The sequence below is a fragment of the Vicia villosa genome, unplaced genomic scaffold, assembly GCF_029867415.1.
Source record: "Vicia villosa cultivar HV-30 ecotype Madison, WI unplaced genomic scaffold, Vvil1.0 ctg.003574F_1_1, whole genome shotgun sequence".
Classification (NCBI taxonomy): domain Eukaryota; kingdom Viridiplantae; phylum Streptophyta; class Magnoliopsida; order Fabales; family Fabaceae; genus Vicia; species Vicia villosa.
The window spans coordinates 2,021-19,836 of NW_026706240.1; the positions used below are offsets into that span (position 1 = coordinate 2,021).

At 35.6% G+C, this 17,816-nt stretch overlaps 1 protein-coding gene across 1 annotated transcript; it reads left to right on the forward strand.

The window, feature by feature from the left end:
- The first annotated feature begins 15,127 nt into the window (after positions 1-15,127).
- Positions 15,128-17,019, forward strand: LOC131641202 (uncharacterized). Its single transcript, XM_058911508.1, has 3 exons — positions 15,128-15,507; positions 15,603-15,626; positions 16,303-17,019. The coding sequence occupies exons 1-3, from the start codon at positions 15,294-15,296 to the stop codon at positions 16,602-16,604; spliced, it is 540 nt and encodes a 179-aa protein (XP_058767491.1). The 5' UTR covers positions 15,128-15,293; the 3' UTR covers positions 16,605-17,019.
- The last annotated feature ends 797 nt before the right edge of the window (positions 17,020-17,816 follow it).

Genomic DNA, 17,816 nt, shown 5'->3' on the forward strand with positions numbered 1-17,816 from the left:
ATTAGAATTGTGTTGGAATTGCTGAAAGAAAATAAGCTTTATGCGAAGTTGTCGAAGTGTGAATTCTGGTTGAGCAAAGTGAGTTTTCTTGGTCATGTGATTTCCAAGAATGGTATTGTCGTAGATCCGACGAAGGTAGAAGCGGTATCTCAGTGGGGAGCTCCAAAATCAGTTTCCGAGATTCATAGTTTCTTGGTTGCAGGTTACTATATAAAGTTTATCGAAGGATTTTCGAGGTTAGCGTTACCATTAACCAAGTTAACTAGGAAGGGGCAATCATTTATTTGGGATTCAAAGTGTGAAAAAGGTTGACTAGTGCGCCGATCTTGATTTTTCCGAGTTCGGTGGAATATTTTGTGGTTTATTATGATGCGTCGTTAATGGGATTAGGTGGTGTACTAATGCAGAATCAACAAGTAGTCGCTTATGCGTTGCGACAACTCAAAGTGCACGAGAGGAATTACCCGACTCATGATTTGGAATTGGCGGCGGTGGTCTTTGTATTGAAATTATGGAGACATTACTTATATGGTTCGAGGTTTGAAGTATTCAGTGATCACAAGATCCTGAAGTATCTCTTTGATCAGAGGGAGCTTAATATGAGGCAGAGGAGATGGTTGGAATTTCTTAAGGATTGTGATTTTGGGCTGAACTACCATCCGGGTAAAGCTAATGCCGTTGCTGATGCGTTGAGTAGGAAATCTTTACATATGTCTATGCTAATGGTGCGAGAACTGGATTTAATTGAGCAATTCTGAGATTTAAGTTTGGTATGCGAAGATACTTCTAATAGTGTTAAGTTGGGTATGCTGAAGCTGACGAGTGGTATTCTTGACAACATTAAAGAAGGTCAGAAAGCCGATGTGGGATTAGCTGATAATTTGACATTAATTAATCAAGGTAAAGGATGTGAATTCAGAATCAACGAGAATGGTATAATAAGGTTTCGTGATCGTGTTTGTGTTCCTTATGTTGCGGTGTTGAGAAAGAGTATTCTTGGAGAAGGACATCGTAGCGGATTAAGTATTCATCTGGGTGCTACCAAGATGTATTATGATTTGAAGAGGTTATTCTGGTGGCCTGGAATGAAGAAAGAGATTGCTGAATTTGTTTATTCTTGTTTGACTTGCCAGAAGTCAAAGATTGAACATCAGAAGCCGTATGGAGCTATGCAACCGTTGTTCATTCCGGAATGGAAGTGGGATAGCATATCAATAGATTTTGTTTCTGGGTTGCCGATGACAGTTAAGTAGTTTGAGGCCATTTGGGTTATCGTGGATAGATTGACGAAATCTACTCACTTTATACCGATGGGAGTGGATTATCCTATGGAGAGGTTAGCTCAGTTGTATATTGAGAAGATAGTGAGTTTACATGGTATTCCTTCGAGTATTGTGTCAGATAGAGATCCAAGGTTTACGTCGATATTCTGGGAAGGTTTGTAGAATACATTGGGTACTAAGTTGAGATTGAGTTCTGCTTACCATTCGCAGACTGATGGTCAAACAGAGAGGACGATTCAATTGTTGGAAGATTTGTTGCGTGCTTGTGTGTTGGAAAAAGGTGGTGCTTGGGATAGTTATTTTCCGTTGATTGAGTTTACCTACAATAATAGTTTTCATTCGAGTAATGGTATGGCTCCGATTGAATCGTTGTATGGTAGAAGGTGTAGGAGGCCATTATGTTGGCATGAATCCGGTTTGAGTGCAGTAATTGGACCAGAGATTGTTCAAGAGACGACGAAAAATATTAAGATGATTCAGGAGAAGATGAGAGCTTCTCAGAGTCGTCAAAAAAGCTATCACGACAAGAGGTGAAGAACACTTGAGTTTCAAGAAGGAGATCACGTATTTCTAAGGGTTACTCTGACGACTGGTATTGGTCGCGCGCTGAAGTCAAGGAAGTTGACACCACGTTTTATTGGTCTGTTTCAGATTACGGAAAGGGTAGGAGAAGTGGCTTATCGTATTGCATTATCACCGACACTTGCAAATTTTCATGATGTATTTCACGTGTCTCAGTTGCGGAAATACATTGCGGATCCGTCTCATGTGATCCAAGTGGATAATGTGCAAGTGAGGGATAATTTGACGGTTGAGGCGTTGCCTATGAGAATTGCAGACCGAAAGCTAAAGCAGTTGCATGGCAAAGAGATAGCATTGGTGCGGGTAGCTTGGGGAGGAGCAGCAAGTGAGAATGTTACATGGGAACTGGAGAGTCAGATGAAGGAATCCTATCCTGAACTCTTCACTTGAGGTGTGTTTTCGAGGATGAAAACTCTTTTAGTGGGGGAGAGTTGTAACACCCCATATTTTCCGTTTATTAATTTAATTTGGATTTAAATTAATTAATTGGAATTTTGGTATTTTAAATTGGATTTAACTGAAAAATTATGGAATAAGAGCTATTGGGCTTATGGTGTAATGTTAGTAAAAGAAAGGTGCTATTTGGTTAGGCCTTTTACCAAGTTGTGTTCATTTTTTTTATTTTTCATAAAATAAGAAAAGAGCCATTTGGGAGAAAATGAAGAACACGTGAAAGAGCAAAGGAGAGAAGAAGAAGAGGAAGAAGGGAACCTTCAAGAACACCAATCGAAGGTAAGGGGAGACTCTTCCTTTTAGTATCTACTATGTGATTATAGGTAATATGACTGATTAGGATATTAATTGAATCAATTGGTTGTATTGGGTTTTGGATTGTTAGGTTTAGGGAGGTTATAATTGATGAAATTGCATAGATTATTGGTTGATAATGTGTTGTTTTGATGTATAATGATACAATTGATGATTGTTTGGCTATATATGATGCTTAGAATCGATTTTAGACCTTGAATGTGTGAAATCGCAGGGTCTGTCCCTTACTTGCAAATTTGCAAAATCGTGGGTCCGCTAAGCGGAGGGGGGTCCGTTAAGCGGAGGATCTGACTTGGTTAGCTTCTGTCAAGGGTCGCTAGTGGTCTGTTGAGCGCAGGTCTGAAGGAAGTTCGCTTCTGCCTCACGTCGCTAGTGGTTCACTGAGCGGACCCTACTGTGCAGAAATTTTTCTAAACTTTCAGATTGTGTATCTTTTGATCCGTGTACTCTTTTTAGGTGCCGTTTTGGCGTTGCAAAGCTAATTAAATGTTTTACAATATAAAATAGAAGTATGGGCACTGCCTGACTTATTTTTAAAATTGATTTAATTGCTTTGCAAAATGAAATATCGTGCATATGTGTGATTGTGTGAATATGACAATGTTTCGGTGTGACGACAAATGAATGGTGGTTATTCTTATGGGTATTATGATGGATTTGTAAATAATTGAATGATTGTGCAAACATGTACATACTTTGTGGTGTTTTTAAGTATGTTATATATGCGAATTCATTCATATGCATTCGGTGATGGATCCCGATGATGTTTGGATCAAATGGTGGACATATTTCCCATTGTGCGGAAATTATGTCGGTTGGGACGTATCTCGGTGATGTGTAGATCGGTCGGGTGGATTAAGTCCACGGATTAATGGTACCACATGCATAGTGTCAGTTGGTCCATTTGCATATTGATATAACTTGATTGAATGAGTTTCAGTGTTATATATTTGGTGATGTAATTGTTGGTATGGTTACTTGATGATTGTATGGAAATCTGAATATAATGCAATTTGGGTGATTGGTATGCTATGATGTTATGTTGCTTATGAATGCATAATATTTATTAACTGTGAATGAGACTCACCCTTACATGTTGTCATTTTTCATATCGAGGATAGCGACTTTCGACTTGGTGAGGATAAGCTCATAAGTCAGTGTGTTTAGTATAGCGTCAAGTGTCATGCTCTGATATTGTAACACTAGGGAACACTAGTTTGAGTTTATATTTTAATTGTTTGTTTTTGGGTTATTTATGGGATATGGTATTAAAGATATTGTGCCTATCAGTTTGATTAATTTTCCGCTGTGTTGACATGAGATGTTGTGAACTATTGATGAATGTTCCTTAGTTAATGCATGACAATGAAGTACGCTATTTTGTGTTTTAAATCGAATTGTGGCACCCTTGTTTCAAGTTACTCTGATTATTTATTTAATTGCCGCGGGGTTTAGATGGGTGTTATAGAAGGTTTTAAGCACCCCTCACATCTATGGTACTCCATAGGAACCTCTTTAAAAATATTATTATTGTTGTTGTTATTAAAAAATGCCTTTATGTGTTTTTGTTTAAATAGAGTGGGGATGAGAAAACAAGGTTTTAAAAGTGAGCTCGATAAGACATCGCATCTTAGGCCTACATACTATAGCGCTAAAAAATACTCGAGGTGTCTACACACTCGAAAAAGAACAGAGTCGCCACCGATCTTTATTTGTTCCAAAAAGGAAAGGGAAAATATCGAATAAAACCCATGAATAAAAACAAATGGATAAGATGGTCATCGCAACCAAATTAGGGTTCGGGAGTCGGTTAAGCAAGGGGAAGGTATTAACACCCCTCACCTCCATCGTACTCGATGGGACCCATTTAGCTAGTTTTATGAGTGTTTGCGTTCTTTAATTTATTAATCAAGAAAAGAAAATGGTTTTTTATTTTTTAATATTGTGAGGAAAAAAGAAAATATTTTATATTATTATACTCGCCAAGACGTTTGTATATTGTGCTTACGTATTCCCTAGTGCGATGGGAAAGTCAGAGCAATCGTAGTTCGGGTAAAAAACTACGAGTTTGTTGGTTAATTTTATGAAGGATGTTTAGTGTTTGGTTCAAAGGATCAAAGGTATTCAAGAGGTGTGCACTTCTTGTCACTCGATCACTTCGATTTGATTAAGAATTTTTAAAGTTTGATTCAAAGGATCAAAGGTATTCAAGAGGTGTGCACTTCTTGTCACTTGATCACTTCGATTTAATTAAGAAATATATTTTAGGTTTGATTCAAAGGATCAAAGGTATTCAAGAGGTGACTTCTTGTCACTCGATCACTTCGATTTGATTAAGAAATAATTTTTTTAAGTTTGATTCAAAGGATCAAAGGTATTCAAGAGGTGTGCACTTCTTGTCACTTGATCACTTTGATTTAATTAAGAAAGAATTTTTAAGTTTGATTCAAAGGATCAAAGGTATTAAAGAGGTGTGCACTTCTTGTCACTTGATCACTTTGATTTAATAAAAAGCTTTTTGAAAAGAAGAAACTCGACATTGGATCGAGAAATTATTTATAAAGACTTGACGTTGAACCAAAGTTTATTTAAACGTGAAATTATTTTTTGGAGTTTTTTAACATACTAAACAATAAAATAAAATTCTAATTAAAAGATCATATATTTTTTGGATTCTTTTAAATGAGAAATTTAAACTGAATTATTTTTGGGGTTTTAATCTCCTTTAATCAAACAAAATTGTTAAACTATTTCTAAAAAAAAGAAAATTTAATCTTACAATACATTTTTTGATATTTTTAATAAGGATATAGAAAAGAAAATTAAAAAAATCTATACTAAAATTAAAATACTTAATCCTTATGAAAATTAAAATCAAAGGAGGATTAATTAAAAAAAGAGTTAATTGGGCCAGGGGGTGCTGAAGCCCGGAGGGAGTAAAGCCCACAACAAACAAATAAACAAGGCTGCCAAAAACCAAGTACTGGACCGGTTCGGTTTGAACCCGGATCCAACCAAATAAACCGGTTTCATTTAAAACCTTAATCCCAAATAACCAGAACGAACAACGTTCATCTTCTCATCTCTCTGCATTCTCTCAATGATCTCCCGATTCAAAGTCCAACAAGTTCAATAAAAGAAAATTGATTCTCCTCAGTCTCTTTCGATCGCGTTCTCTCTCTTGGTCTCACTCGTTCTCGATTTCTCTCACTCTCTCGTTCTCGATTTGTCAAGAACAAACAGAAAAATAACAGCAATCAATTAAAATCCTTATCCCCAACAATCCCTAAAACCCCAACTTGCTCATTATTTCAGTATGACTCTACAAATACATCAATCAAATAGAGGGAATGGGTAATTGCAATCAAACATCACAGTGAAAAAACAAACTAACCGATGGAGATTTCATCAAGATCAAAAGCTTCAGCGGCGCATGTTAAGGTAGTTTCCTTCGACCTCCTCTGCTTCATCCACCTTCTTAGTTTCAGTTGATTCCTCTTCTTCTTCTGACTTCTTCTGATATGCTGAGTCCGTTAATGCTTTCTGCTTCTTCCCCGTTTCTGAAATTGTTGAAGACTTGTGTGTGTTGAGTATTGTGAGTTGAATAGAGTGTTTTAGAGTGGGTTATGGAGGTATGAGTGCGGATTCAAAATCATTCTAGGTTAGGATGGATTCAAAATCTGGTTTGGAATCAGTTTGGGAAATTCTGCAGTGAGCTTTTGCATAACAGTTTTGGTCTTGCCATTTTCTTGCTATTCTTCACTTTTTCTGCTATACAAATGTTTTGCATTTTCCCTCTTCTTTTTCTTTTTTGAAATTAGGTTTATTTTGTTGCTTTGAACCAACTATTAGTGGGCCTGCATAAACATATCCTTTGTTGATTTTTGTTGTGTTTGAATCATGTAAATGGGCTTGTATGGTCATGCTTGTATGGCTGCCCCTATCTTGATGTTATGTCACCTTGTGATTCAAATAATGACTTTGCTTTTTTTTTATTCAAGGTACATTTCGTGGAATACTTATGCAAGGATGTTGAAAGCATTGGTTGAAAGTTCAAAGATCGGAGAATGCTTGAAGACTTTCGCAAAAAATATGGAAAAAAGAATGATTGGAATCAATACTTATAGCTTTTGGTTTAGGCTTTAGGACCGATTTTTATATTTTGTGCAACTTGATTGTAACTTCTTAAATCAAATGATTAAGGATTTGTAGAATATGACTTGTAATCCTTATAATTTTCAAATGAATTTGGAATGAAGCTTCCATCTCTTTGTAAGATATAATTGCGATTGAATACAATTTGTTCTTGAAATGTCCAAGATGGAATTAAAATGTGATCTTTCTTTTTCTTGTAAGATGTGAAGCTATTGGAAATTGAATGGAGAATGGAACCTTGTGATTTGAAATGGCTTCATGTTTAGATTCACGGACCTTGCATTTAGATGAAAAGTATCTTTTATAACTTAAAGAAATTATCTTATAAGTTTAACTTATAATATTGTCAAAAGCATACAAACTTTGTCTCTCGAATTCTTGAATCAAACATTTGCCTTTCTTTTGTGAAATTGACACTTAATCTTGAATTCTCAAACGCAAAGAAGCACAACCTCACCCTAAACCAATGATCATGACCAAAATGATTCTTGAATTGATAAACTGAATCAACATATTGATGAAATAGAAAAACCCTGATTTCTTTCCACTAGAACCAACACTTGAATCACGCTTAATTGATATACCTAGCTTAAACCATGCCAAAAACCCTGATTTTGTACAAATGCCGATTGTTTGAACTCATGCCTATAAATGAATGATATGCAAATGATCTAATGGGATGAAATGCATAGGGCAAAAATTGGGGTATGACACATACCCTTTAAGTGCAATAGGAAAGTCACGGTTTTTGTAGTTCCTCTTAGAAGAAAAATAAAGAGTCAAGTGGCAAAAATCTTTTTGGGTGTTGAGCTTTAGCAATACTCAACGGATTTTTAAAATGTTAAGCTTTAACAATTCTAACAAGTTTTAAAAAAAGAGCCAAGCTTTAACAATACAAGGCTAGAGTTTAAAAAAAGTTGGTTGAACTTTAACAATACAAAACCAATGGTTGATTTTAAAAAGGTTGAGTTTTAACAATACAAAACCATTTTTAAAACAAGTGGGGTGCAAATCTTTAACAATATACTAAACACAAAGATAAAGAGATTAGAAAGGAGATTGAGTCAATACCATTCTCATTCCTTTGGATATTTCAACAACAACTTAAGCAATCAATCATAGATGCCTCAAGTGTGTGTGTGTGTGTGTGTGTGTGATAATATGTGTCACAAAAGTAAACAAGTGAGTATAACAAAGAGATCAATGCAAACTCAAATGATAATGGATAAAAGGATGTTTGTACCTTTGGGATCATTTCATGTATGAATGAATATGATGGATGATGGATGAATAAATATCTCATGCATATGGTTAGTAAATTAAGTATATGTATAATGATAATACAATGAATAAAGTACAAGTGTAAAAGGATAAAAATCAACAATTATATGTACAAAGACAAAGAAAGAGATCAAAGCAACAAGTTATATCAACATAGTGAAGCTAAAGATCAAAGATTCAAATTAGGGTTTTTAAGATTAGAGTTTTAGAACCACACCTAAACCTAATTGATTTTTAAATAATTAAAGTACCATACCCTAAAAGAGAGTTGGTCTAAGGGTACATGGTAGCCTCAAAGAGACCTCAACCTAGCCCTAAATAAACTCACACAAAAATATACAAGAGTTTACTTCATGAAAATAATAAAAAGAAATGATTTTTTTTAGGTTTTTAACACATAAAAGACTTGTTTTTTATTTAATTTTTTAATGACTAAATAATAAATATTTTGGGATTTTAAAATATATTATCAAAATAGACAAGTTAAAGAAGTAGCACAAAAAAATCAGATCCAAATAATTAATTTTGCTATTTGTAATGATTTATCAAAATTAAATAAAAATGTGAATAAAACAAGTGGTAAAAAATATAGGTTTTGGTCCCTATAGGAGCTTGGTTTCAAAAGCTCAAAACCTAGCCACTGGTCTAAGCGCCAGTTGGTGATCATAAGGCCCATCTGATTCATAATATATGAAAATAAGTTTGAAATGGTAAAAGTAAAAATAAAATGAACAAAAGCGCAAAAGGGGTGGATCGAACCCACACCCTTAGGGATACGCATCACAAACACACACAACCAACTGAGCCAAACAATGAAGTTGTTTATGAAACAAACATCATTTAAAATAAAATAAAACATTTTTTTATATTCAAAAGGGACTTCATCTTCAACCTCAAGAACAACAAAATGTGGATTTTCGAACTTGCTTAAATCTTAATCATTTTTGAAAATGTAAAGGTGCATCTTATGTGGTTTTTCAAGACGAATTCAACCATATAACTTTCATAAATTTATTCAAACTGAAACTCATGAATTTCTAGAAAACAGTCAAGAACCCTAAATTTTCAAACTAAAATTAAATGATGAATATGTACAGTCAATTCCTAAAACCTTAGGACTTTTATTCCCTACATTATACTAAATTGAATGGCATCAAGTTTTGTTCAAAATGATGCACAAATATAAGAGTTCTAGTTTGAGATTATTACCGCTGAACTGAGAATCAAAAATTGACTTAGTGGTGTTACAAAGATGTTGTGATGATCCAAATAGCTTCCTGGTACCTCAAGGATGCTAACTGGATGCTTGGAAGCCTTTGAATTTGCTTGAATCCTTCTGCTCGACTCCAACTACAAAATAGAAAAATAAAAAAAGGAAAATTATGTTCCAAGTGTTACAGTTATGATTCAATAGATTGAATAGCTTATATATGTTGTATAAAAGGTATCTGGATTGGTAGTTTGGACAATGTATGAACAAAATGAAAGTTTGATGGTTAAGATTCAAGATTGCTCTTTAATGGAAGTTTAATGGTGATTTTGAGTTAGAGGTGGTTTTGAGGGTGGTGATTACGATGAACAACTTTAAAATGATGTATAGAAGCTATTTGGATGGTTGTTTGACACTCAGAAACTCTAGAACTTAAAATGGCTCAAAATGAGAATCTCAAGTGAGGAGGTGACTTGGAGAATTCTGGTGTACTTGATGCAAGAGGCTTTGGCCTCTATTTATAGGCAATAATTAGGGTTTGTGGGTGAAGAAATCAAAGCAATTGAAGTTCACATGTGAAAGTAAGGTCACCGTGCTTGTTAGTGAAGAAATGAAGAAGTTATGGTTCCAATGGTGAGGTACAATGCTTTAATTATGCTTGGGAGGCTTTCTTTGCATCATAAGAGCTTGCTTATGGTTTTTGGATTGCTTTTGGTGCAGAGTAAACAAATTAAAGGCTCAATGCAAGAGCTGTTGGTGATTAAAATAGCTTTTCCAAAATGGAAGTCAAGACTTTATGCTTGAAATGGTATTATGCATTGGTTAAGGATTGAATCACTTAGTCCATAGCTCAAAAGCAAGTAAAATCATATGATTATGGTGTTTAGAACAAACAAAAGGGTCTGCAAGCAAGCATCTTGCAGATTTGGATTGGATTTCGAGCTTTGTTCTTCATGTTCATGGCTTGAAATTTAAGTGCTAAGGTGTCTTATTCATAAAATCATAACTCATGGCTCAAGTGTTGAAATTTTATGCTAATGGTCTCTTTGGAAAGCCCTTGCTACATACTTCAATCCAATTGTTGGAAGTTTTCCCAAACTCATCTTGATCTTGGTGAAAGTTGGCCACAAAGTTAGAAAAAATCTAGGTTAAAACACTTAGAAAATTTCTAAGTCTTTTGTTGGAAAATTCATGATCCCATAACTCTCAAAAGATTCATTTTTTGAGAAAATTTTATATCTGACAAAGTTTTCCATTGGATCAAGACCTACAATTTTCATGTTGGAAATTTTTTTCAGTTGCATACTTGAAATTTGAAGTTACTTGTCCATGAAGTTATGACTAAAACACTTGAAAATACTTAGAATTTTTCTAAATCTTGAAATTTTCCAACTTTGACTTTTGTTGACTTTTTTATTCTAGATTGGTTTTCTTGATTTGTCTTGATCAAATGACTTGAATAATTATATGTTGATGATTTTGATCCTCAAAAGTCCATAGTTGACCAAATTTCTCAAAAGTCAAAGGTTGACCTGCATAGTTGACTTTTCCAAATGAACCGCAATTTTGTGGGTTCCAATTGAATCAAGCTCTTCTATTCAAATAAATGATATGAGTGGATTATAATTATTTATTGGAGGATCTTGAACCATGATTTGATCTATGGATCCATGTCTTGACTAAAAGTAAACTCTCTAGATGAATGAGGTCAAAACCCTAATTTGTGCATCAGATGAATTTGGAAGTTGTTGATCTTGAATTGAGACACCTTTGGACTTTGATTTTTATGGGGATAATGCTTGAAATCCTTTGTGGGTTTCAAAACCCTAATTTTCTTAGTCCCTTTTTAACACGTCTCGTATCTTGGAACAAGAAACACACAAGCAACAAGCAATAATATTTTTGGTATTTTTGTTAGAAAATAATATATGGATGATGATAATGATAATAATGATGATCCTACTATTTGAAATGGGGTGGGATCTCAGTGGTAAAAAATTGGGGTACAACAGGAAGTACCTTTTTTTTTAAATTTTATTTTATTTCGTAGATGTACATACAGAAGTTTCTGTAGATGCATCTGCAGAAGCATTTTATGTTATATTCGTGCCAAACTCTCCTCTTCCCCCATTCTTCACATTTCTCATTTCAAAACTCTCAACCTCAAAAATCAAACTTCCACCGAAGTTGTTTTTTTCTCTCGAGTTCGGCCGTTAACGTCAACATCAACGATCAACATATTCCAATAACTTCAAAACTCAATTTAATCGGTAAGTTTTCGAGTTATTTTAGAGTATTTTCCGTAATGGAGTTTGAATAGATTTTTAGGTGTAGAAATCATTAGTTACTTTTAGAAACATAGTTTATAGATAATGTAGGTATTGTTTGATGTGTAAAACGGAAAATCAAGCCACCAAAATGGGGTTTTTAACCCTCTATAGTAGTGACCATATGCCATTTTTGCGTTTTAGAGGTTTTAGAACGTTCTGTGGATGCATCTACAGAACAAGTGAAACATTAGGTCGTTCCGTAGATGCACCTACGGAAAAATCCCAGTTTTTTGAAATGTAAGGTACTTCCGAAGATGCATCTACGAAAGAGTTCTGCAGGTGCACATACGGAAGTAAATTTAATTTTTTTCTTTTATTGTTATAGCTAAATGGTATCTAACTCGATTTTATTTGTAATACAATGCAGACATTATGGTCGACCATCCAGACAGACTGATACGTGGGAGGGTTGCACAACATGCCTCCAGGCAGCGTGAATGGATGTAGGTAGTGTCACAGGTGATTGATGGAGATGCCGTTCCAGCAGATGTACCTGTTACACCCGTTCCAACAGGGCCTTCTCCATTCGTTCCAGTTGAAGGCCTTCCCCATCTATTTCTTCCTCCTAGAGGTCTCGGGATGATGGCGAGGGTTCCTCACAGATGCCCTTCGCCCGCAGACGTTGTCGGACCCGTTCTTCTACTCCTGTGCCAGTGATGGGCGATGCTGGTTCTCCAGTGCCACCTCTTGAATTGCACGAGGAGGCTGATGCAGCTGAGGGGCCTGTCTTCTACCCAGTGGGTCCTATATATGTATCCCTGTTGATAGGGTATGCAGATCAATCAGCTAAATATATCTGAGACGGGGAGGTAAAATTTCGTAGACTTTGCTTATTAACTATTTCTAATTAATTATTTCTAACTTTGCTTATTATTAACAGTTTTTTTTGGAACATTTCAGGATAGGGATCCCTAGAAGTTCTACAACCACAGCCAGAAGATTGCCCCTCTCGTGCATCCTACTGAGCCGTGGTTCTAGGATGTCCTCTCAGCTTCTGGGCTAAAGGACCTCTATGAGGTCGGGTTCCACACGATACATAATGGGATGCTGATGACATTTGCAAAGAGGTTCCATCCAGAGACTTCATCATTTCATCTTCCTCATGGTAAGGTTACAACCACTCTTGACAATGTCGCATGCCTCCTGCATATACGTATCAGGGGTACCCTCCTTGGTCACGGTAGGCTGACAAAGGAGGAAGCGAGGGAGATGCTAATTGGAGCTCGGGGCTGATTCTGAGGACGCGCTTGAGGAGGTAGAGAGGACCCGTGGAGCACACGTGAGGTTTCACTTCTTGGCGCGAAAGTACAAGGCCGGGCTCCTTGTGCCACAGGCTGCTGATAGTGACGAGGAAGAGGTGGATATACACAGGCAGTGGGTGCTAGATGTTACTTCCTATTTTTGTTAGACACCCAGTTTTTTATGGACATGAGCTCATTGAACACAAACATCGTTTACCTGTGGTACTTATTGGATACCGCACGTGCCCATGAGTATAACAGGGAGCGACTACCCTAGCGTACAACTACCATAGACTCCGAGAGGGATGCCTGTGGAAGGCAAGGATTGTGGTTGACAACTATTTTTTCTCAAATTTTATTATATATTTGTGATAATATGTTTGATCCTCGTGTTTTTTTCAGGGTTGGATATTACAACACTTCCCTGGCATTATTGGCTGGGGAGAGATGCCGGTCTACACTGAGGCCATGCCATGTGTTAGATCCTTCATCCCCCTCAGACGCAACCAAGTGTCGGATCCTTACACGCGCTATCTTGACCGCATGGGTGTCAAGGACGTCCGATACGAGTGCTCTGCTGATCACCGTGAGACGGTTCCGTTTGACGAGATCGCATTATATTCTGGATGGTTGGCAGCCATTTCGACCACCATTGTTCGTTATCTTCAGGAGCACGTCACGCAGCAGTTTGACTACCATCACTTTAGAAATAGTTCAACCACACTTTGTGATATCAGAACCTATAGTTTCATCTCGTTTGGTCTGGTGAAAAATATAGTTCAATCCGGACCGAGACATATTGCAGATCAATTGAGAATAAAGAATGTTGTCCCAAATTGATGTTCCAACACTGTTATGCTCTGACCAAATGTGGTTTGTATTTCATTATGTTGGTTTTTAATCATGAGATTTACGGAGTCCTAATCACGGCGCAAGTCCCCCATCCTATTACCTAATCAATTTCACAAACTAGCATGGGCCGACTCAACTCTATTGGTGTATTTCCAGGGTGTCAGAAATTATCAGTCCACGCATAGACAATCTTCTCCTTCACCTTATCAAGAATGTTGCTTTTAACATATTTTAATAAATCAGGATACTTTTCACACTCATTCTGAAATTGAATGACAAAATCGACATATAATTCTTTTGTCGAAGAATTTAGTATACGATTCCATGCATCCATTATTTTTTCAACAATCACACCGGACTTCACCAATTTTCCACCTTATGAATCCATGTGAGCATGCTATCACGATCATCCAACTCTTGCTTCTTATTAAAGTCATCGCAAACATCTATCGCCTTTATAACAACCCCTTGAACATTCGGAGAAACATCGTTTGTAGAAACTAATTCTTTTGAGATATTATCGAGGCGTGCCATAACTATTTGTAAACAGTAACAAAAATTACAAAAAATTATAAAACTACTGTAAAAAATAGCACATACATGTTCCAGAGATGTACATACGAAACTTGTCATCTTCAACACTTTCCAAAGCTGTACCTATGGAAGCAACATTACTTTTATTTTTACAATAATTTGATGATTAATGTGAGCAATGTAATGGACAAAGTTGAATCTTTACCTTAAATTTAGTTTTCTCTTGCTCCCTATTGCACCAAAAAGTTGAAACTTTAGAGTGAAAAATAATATTGATGATTTAAGGTTTTTTAGATTGGTGAAGGTGAGTGTTGAAGAAGAAAAACAACAACGAGGAGTGATCATGCTAGTTTAAAATATAACAAAAAATTTCGGAGCTATATCTACGAAATATTCCGACGCTAAAAAATTTTGTATATGTAGCTCCAGAAAAATCAAATTTTGACAAAAAAAAAAAAGTGTTTCCTAATATGTATATTCGAAAGCAGGAGGTATAAATAAAATTGCACTAGATGCCTATCAGTATAAGGGGTGAACTATGCTTCTACTAATTTCTCTTTTACTTGTTATTAATGGTGATGCTTTTATTTTACTTATACATAAAACCTTTTTTAAAAAAAATTATAAAATTGATAAGCTGATTTATAATTTAAAATATAATAATTTTTTAATTGTTGATTTTAAATGTAAAGTAATATTAATTATTGTTTAAAAAATTATCACAATTGCTTATTAAAGAAAAAATTGAAATAAAAAATAAACCATTAAAATTCAAAGTAATAATAATAAAGTTAAAAAAAGAAAAAAGAAAAATGAAAGGAGTAGTATTTATTAGTCGGCAGCAAGACAACTTGCAAGTTCATATGGTTTGTTAACTAAACTCTGGCATTATCCCACTATTGACTGGGGAGTGTTATATCAAACATTATAATTAAATATTAAAAAAAAAAAAAGATTAAGGTTGTGAGGGAAAGGACATGAAAAGGAAGTGAGAACACAGAGAGTGAAATAAAATCGAGAAAGAAGAGAATCGAGAAATAGATAGATCTGAGAGAAAATGTCACGGGGTAGTAGTAGATCTGATTCAGCGATATGGTTAAGATGGTGTTTGGTTTTGTTCGCAATGGTGTCCGCTTTAGGTGTATGCGGTCCTGCTCTTTACTGGAGATTCAAAAAAGGCATCACTCTTCGCTCCTCTAACTCCAAACTCTCTTGTCCTCCTTGTATCTGTGATTGCCCTCCTCCTCTTTCTCTCTTCCAACTCGCTCCTGGTAATTATGATCCAAAGCCTCTTTCAACTTTCCAATCATTTTTTTTTATTCCATTTCTGGATCTAACTAACTAGCTTCATTTCTATCTTACACAGGGCTAGCAAATCTCTCTGTCACAGGTTAGTTAGGGTTGGTTTCTTTTTACGCATAATCTAGCCTTTTACAATCTTAATTTCTTTATTTTTTTGTTTTATATTATTTCAATCTTAAGATGAATCGCTAAAAATCAATTGTGTGTCATTTGATCTATTGGTTGGACATTGGTGTGACGGTTGATATGTCTAGGTAATAAGTTGCTGCTTGTTTAGATGTTAAACTTATAGGTAATAAACCATAAAGAAGAATTTAGAATCGAGTGATTTTCAGTGTTATCAAATTGCGGCACCATAGTTGCTATGGCGGATATATATGGCGGTTTTTGGGCTAGCCACAATGGTAAACATCGGCCGATATTGCTATAATGACGCTGCAAAGCAACCTGTATGGCGGGATTTTGGTTCTCCGCCATGGACAACACCGGTGATTTTTTGTTGCATGATTTACATTATGGTTTCATTTGATTCATATAGCCAATCCTAGTTAGAAAAGGTTTTTGTTGTTGTAAACTTTTTGCTTCCTCGCACTCAATATGCTGTATCCATCAATTTGCAATATAAACTTAGGTAATTTTCGGTCAATTGGCTCCAACAAATGTTGGATCATGCGAGCTATTGATCATGATTCTGGAAGGCTAAACTTGTTGCTAGATTTTTGCTGATACATATAAATGACATCAGTTATGATGATGAACAACAGATTGTGGAGGCAATGATCCGGAACTAAAGGAGGAGATGGAGAAGCAGTTTGTGGACCTTCTAACCGAGGAGCTAAAGTTACAAGAGTCAGTTTCTGAAGCGCACACGCGGCATATGAACATAACTTTGGCTGAAGCAAAAAGAGTGGGATCTCAATACCAGAGAGAAGCAGACAAATGTGTTGCTGCAACTGAAACGTGCGAGCAGGCAAGAGAGCAGGCTGAAGCCAAGCTCACCAAGGAGAGAAAACTGACTTTGATATGGGAGAAACGGGCACGCCAAATAGGCTGGGAAGGAGAATAACTGCATCATGTTTGTTATTTTTATAAAAATTATTTATATGGTTATAAGCATCATTTTATATATAAGCATACAAGCAAAATGCTTGAGTCGTCAAGTTATTCTCCTCTTATTGTGTTTGTGACTGCATATTTGCTAGAATCAACAATTTTTACATCGCTGATGATACCAATTCATGATCCCACATGGGAAAAATGTAAACATAAAATCTTTGCCAGATCTACCACTTATGACCTCGTTTAATGTTTACTACCATCCAACTAATTATGTCGGTTGGGCTGCCATAGGTTCATTCTCACATTTTCTTTTCTTTCTCTCAGCATTCAAATAAAGGGCAAACTATCATTTTGGTTTGGTTCTCATAAGTGTTCTGAATATGTCGAATACAACAAGCATTTTTTATTAATTATTTGAGTCACTTGGATTGTTATTTTAGTTCTTCGGTATATTTTAATTTTGGAATGGATCTCAAGGGGTCAACTATTAACATGCATGTCATATGAGAAATTAATTTGCCACCCCTTTTTTATACCTGCCACCCTCCAATTTTATCCTTGTTAAAAAAATTGAGAAACAAAGAATTTCCGAAGCAAATTTTCGGTATAACGAAAATTTAGTTAATTTGAAATTTTAGGTATACCGGAATTTTCAAAATTTTGGTATACCCGAAATTTCAAATTAACTAAATTTTCGGTATGTTGTAATTTTTGGTTTTTTAAACGGTTGAGATTTTGCCGACATTTTTGAAGGGTTCTGATTGCACCGATACATTTGTGTGGTCTAGAATGCACCACCATTTGTATAAATAGGGGTCTTAGGGTTATCGGATAACACATCATTTCAACAAAATGCATCTTTCTCAATATTTTATTAAAGTATCTGTGTATTTCAATGGTCGCAACCCTGCTGTTCAAACTAAGATTCCAAATTACGTTGAATCCTTTGCCACTGTAATACGGTGAACTGACTTTATCGAAATGTGCGGATAGCAAGAGTCGCCACCGACTTTTATTTTATCCAAATTAACAGAAAGGCTAAAAGAACAAGAAAAACCTTTTAAAAGAAAACTGAGCTCGGGGGGTAATTTATGCAAAGGGAAGGTGTAAGGCACCCTTTGCATCCATGGTTTTCCATGGGCTCTTAATTGCTTTGCTCTTTTGAAAGAAATGTAGAAGAAGTGAATACGGACTTTATCTCGTAAATGAGCGTAGCCAT